General features: G+C 59.9%; 1 protein-coding gene across 1 annotated transcript in view; it reads right to left on the bottom strand.

Moving 5' to 3' along the window:
* EMIHUDRAFT_116923 (hypothetical protein) overlaps positions 1–503 on the bottom strand; it is a gene marked incomplete at both ends in the record, with an annotated part of 24,875 nt that extends 24,372 nt beyond the window's left edge. The window contains one exon of the mRNA XM_005774309.1: positions 3–503. Within this exon, the coding sequence (XP_005774366.1) occupies positions 3–503 (501 nt within the window). The remainder of the gene's footprint in view (positions 1–2) is intronic.
* Positions 504–3,191: the final 2,688 nt, after the last annotated feature.

Raw genomic sequence — 3,191 nt, 5'->3', positions numbered from 1 at the left:
ACGAGGCCGGCGGGGTGGGACTTGCCCGAGCCACCCAAGTCGCCGACGCCGACTTCCTTGTTGTTCGTTTTGATAGTCGCAGTGAGGCCGTTCTCGGCGGCGACGCTCTCGATCACGCCGTTGGCAAAGGCGACCTCGACGGTTTGCCAGGAGAGGGCGGTGTCCGCGTCGATGAGCACGCCGGACGTACCGATCGTTGCCGTGTCGCTCGAGTACGCAAAGATTTGCATCGTCTGCCCGATCTTGCGCCCAAAGATCGTGCCGTACGTGTCGGTACTCGCGAGCGAGCGCCGGGCGCGGGGCGTGGCCAAGAGCGCCGCCCCCGCGGCCTTCTGCTCGCCGCCGCCGCCGCCGCCGCCGCCGCCGCTGCCGCTCAGGCCGGGGGCGGCCACGACCGAGGCGGGGGCGTGCTTCGCGAGGAGGAGCCCGGGCTCGCCCCGCACCGCCGCGGCCGGGTCGAGGAGGAGGAGGAGGGAGAGAAGAAGGGAAGACATCAGAGACATCTCGATTCTCACTGCTCGGCGTGCGCCACGCCACCCCAAAGACACCCTTAGATGCACTCCAAGAGTGCTCCAAGTGTGAGGCACCGTGCGCCGCGCAGCAGTGCGGAAACGGGGCTCCGGCTCTACTAGTCTCTACTAGCACCGACTTCCCGATTAAGCTAGGTTAATCAAAGGGCAGATTTGGAGAGATCTCGAGGAGTACATACAGACAGATAGACCCTCCATCCAATCATGAGAAACATCCAACCTGATCGGTCGTACTGACCGCCGACAGATCACTTCAGACAGCAGACAGGCCGACGTCTGCACGCGGCCGACCGGCGAGAGGCTTGACACGATCCGACCCTGCGACCCTGACGCTGCTGCTCTAGCTATCAGACATGCATGCACTGCTGACTGCTGCCACAATGTGCGACCGGTGCTGGCCCACTTGGCGGCCTTCCCGGTCAGTGGTGAGGCGCAGTTCAGAGCTGTCGATGGCGCGATGCCGCACTGGTCCCACATTGGTGACACGAGACCACCAAGTTTGCCGGTCCAAGAGAGAGGCACCGGCGCTGTCCTGAGAAGGAGCGTGGTCCCTCTTGACTGCCCATGCGCGCGAGGCTGTGTAGGCATAGCCTCGAGAGTGCCAGCAGCCAATCCGAGGCAGTTTGTGACGGGCATTGCGTCAGAAGCGTGCACGCAGCTGGAAGGGCACCTTCCTACTGGCCGTACGATCAGGTCGTCACTGAACATGCTGGATACTAAGGCCGCGAGCTATGCAGGTGATCAATTGTGCAGCAGGGCACGGTCAGCAGCGCCGACAGGCTGTCGCAAGGCGTGATAGCATGGCCGCAAGTACGCCGAATTCCCATGAAAAACAAGTGAAAAATTGCGCAAAAAAACCGAAAAAATCGGCGCCTGCGGCGGGCCATGGGACCCCATCTCCCCCCCGCATGGGTATCCTCTAGGGCCCTCGCAACCCCCCCCGGAGATAAGGAGCTGAGCTAGCTGCAGTGCAGCCACAGCCTTCAGCCCGATGGGTTGGCCTTTATCAGTCATGGTAATCTCTAGTCTTTCTTAGAGATTGAGAGGAGTGAGACCTGAAGATTTCAGGGCAGATCTCAGTCTCTAGTCCCGCCCTTGAGATCTCCCAAATCTTCGTCGAGACTTCAGCCACGAAATCTCAGTCTTCCCGTCGCTCGGTGTGAGTTTCTAGAGGAAACGCGTGAGATCTCAAATGGCGAAGATTCCTTTTCGCTTTGGGAGTTTGAGATTTCGATGAGGGGTGGGAGAGACTGAGACTGCAAGCAAGAGAGATTCCGTTTTCGATGCAGAATGCTGTGAACTTCCTCAACCTTCCAACGCCTTTATCTCGCTTCGTTCGAAAAACATCGCTTGCGGCACCACCGAAATCTAGGGCAGCGTGACTCGAGATTTGAGATTGAGACTGAAGCCCCAGCACGCTCGGCTTGCAATGCTTTGCGCCGCCGACACTCGCCGCCGCCGCCTGAGGCGGTTCTCCACGAAGCTGTGGCCGCTCGAGAGTGAGGATGAGATCGTCGCGCTTCTCCTCGGCATGGCCCGCTACCCAGTCGACACACCCGACCGCGCAGAGCTCATCGCTGCCGACATGCAAACAACGCACGCGTCCACGACCATCAACATCCTCGTCAGCAGCATCGAGAGCGAGGCTGGCATCAGCGCTCTCGTGGATCTTCTCGACCGCAAGCACTTCCATGAGCAGGAGAAGTCCACGCCGCTCCACCTGGTCCCGCAGATTGAGTTCTGCGCCGTCTACGCTTTGCAAGGGCAGAAGGTGTGCCTTGTGGTCAGCGACGAGCCCGTCCATCCAACCGTATACTGCACGCACGGGCGCTTTGACGGGCTCCTCTACTGCAAGCGCTGCCCAAATTCGCAAATTGTCAGTCTGGGGGGTACTTGAGGGGAGGGGGGAGGAGTCTGGGTGGTGCACTTGCCTAAGGTTCTTGCCCTCAAATTGCAAAAGATATGCAGTCATGCCCCTAAAGCCTAATACACACAATGCAACATATAATGCAACGAAATGCAATCACGCGCAAATGCAACGAATGCAAATATTGCATAATGCAACGAAATGCAATCACGCGCAAAATGCAGAAAATGCAAATATTGCATCATGCAACGAAATGCAATCAGCGAACGCAGTTGTAATGCAGCTGTAATGCAGGTGATGCATGCGAATGCAAAAAATGCAATGCATGGGCAAAAACCACACGCAATTTGGGCAAGAACCACACTTATGCCGCTTCGGTCCGCGTCGGCCTACCTCGGCCTCGAGGGTAACGGGGCCGCGCATCGATCGGCCTCCTCGAAAGCACCGCAGGGCGCCCCCTAGGATTGGGACGCCGTCCGACGCCCCCCCTCCTAGAGCTGCGCGGGCCACGTCCAAAACCTTTTGTGCCCGAGCTCCGTCTTGGACGCCTTCTTGTAGCAGCTCGCGCCGCCGACGGGCAGCGTCGAGAGGATGGGGCCCTTGAAGAGCTTGCAGCGGGACGCCTTGCCTTTGACGGTGTACTCGAACCCTGCGCGGGCCAAAGCGCGGTGTGCTGCGACCAAGAGGAAGGAGCTGAGGTGGGGGGGCGGGTGTGTGTGTGGTCAGTGGGGGGGGGGAGGCCCCCCTGACCAGCCCCGGTTGAAAGGGCACAGTTCGTGGCTCCCCAATTGCCC

Source organism: Emiliania huxleyi, assembly GCF_000372725.1.
Source record: "Emiliania huxleyi CCMP1516 unplaced genomic scaffold EMIHUscaffold_314, whole genome shotgun sequence".
Taxonomy (NCBI): Eukaryota; Haptophyta; order Isochrysidales; family Noelaerhabdaceae; genus Emiliania; species Emiliania huxleyi.
The sequence above is the reverse complement of the archived record's forward strand: the minus strand, read 5'-3'. Positions and strand labels throughout refer to the sequence as shown.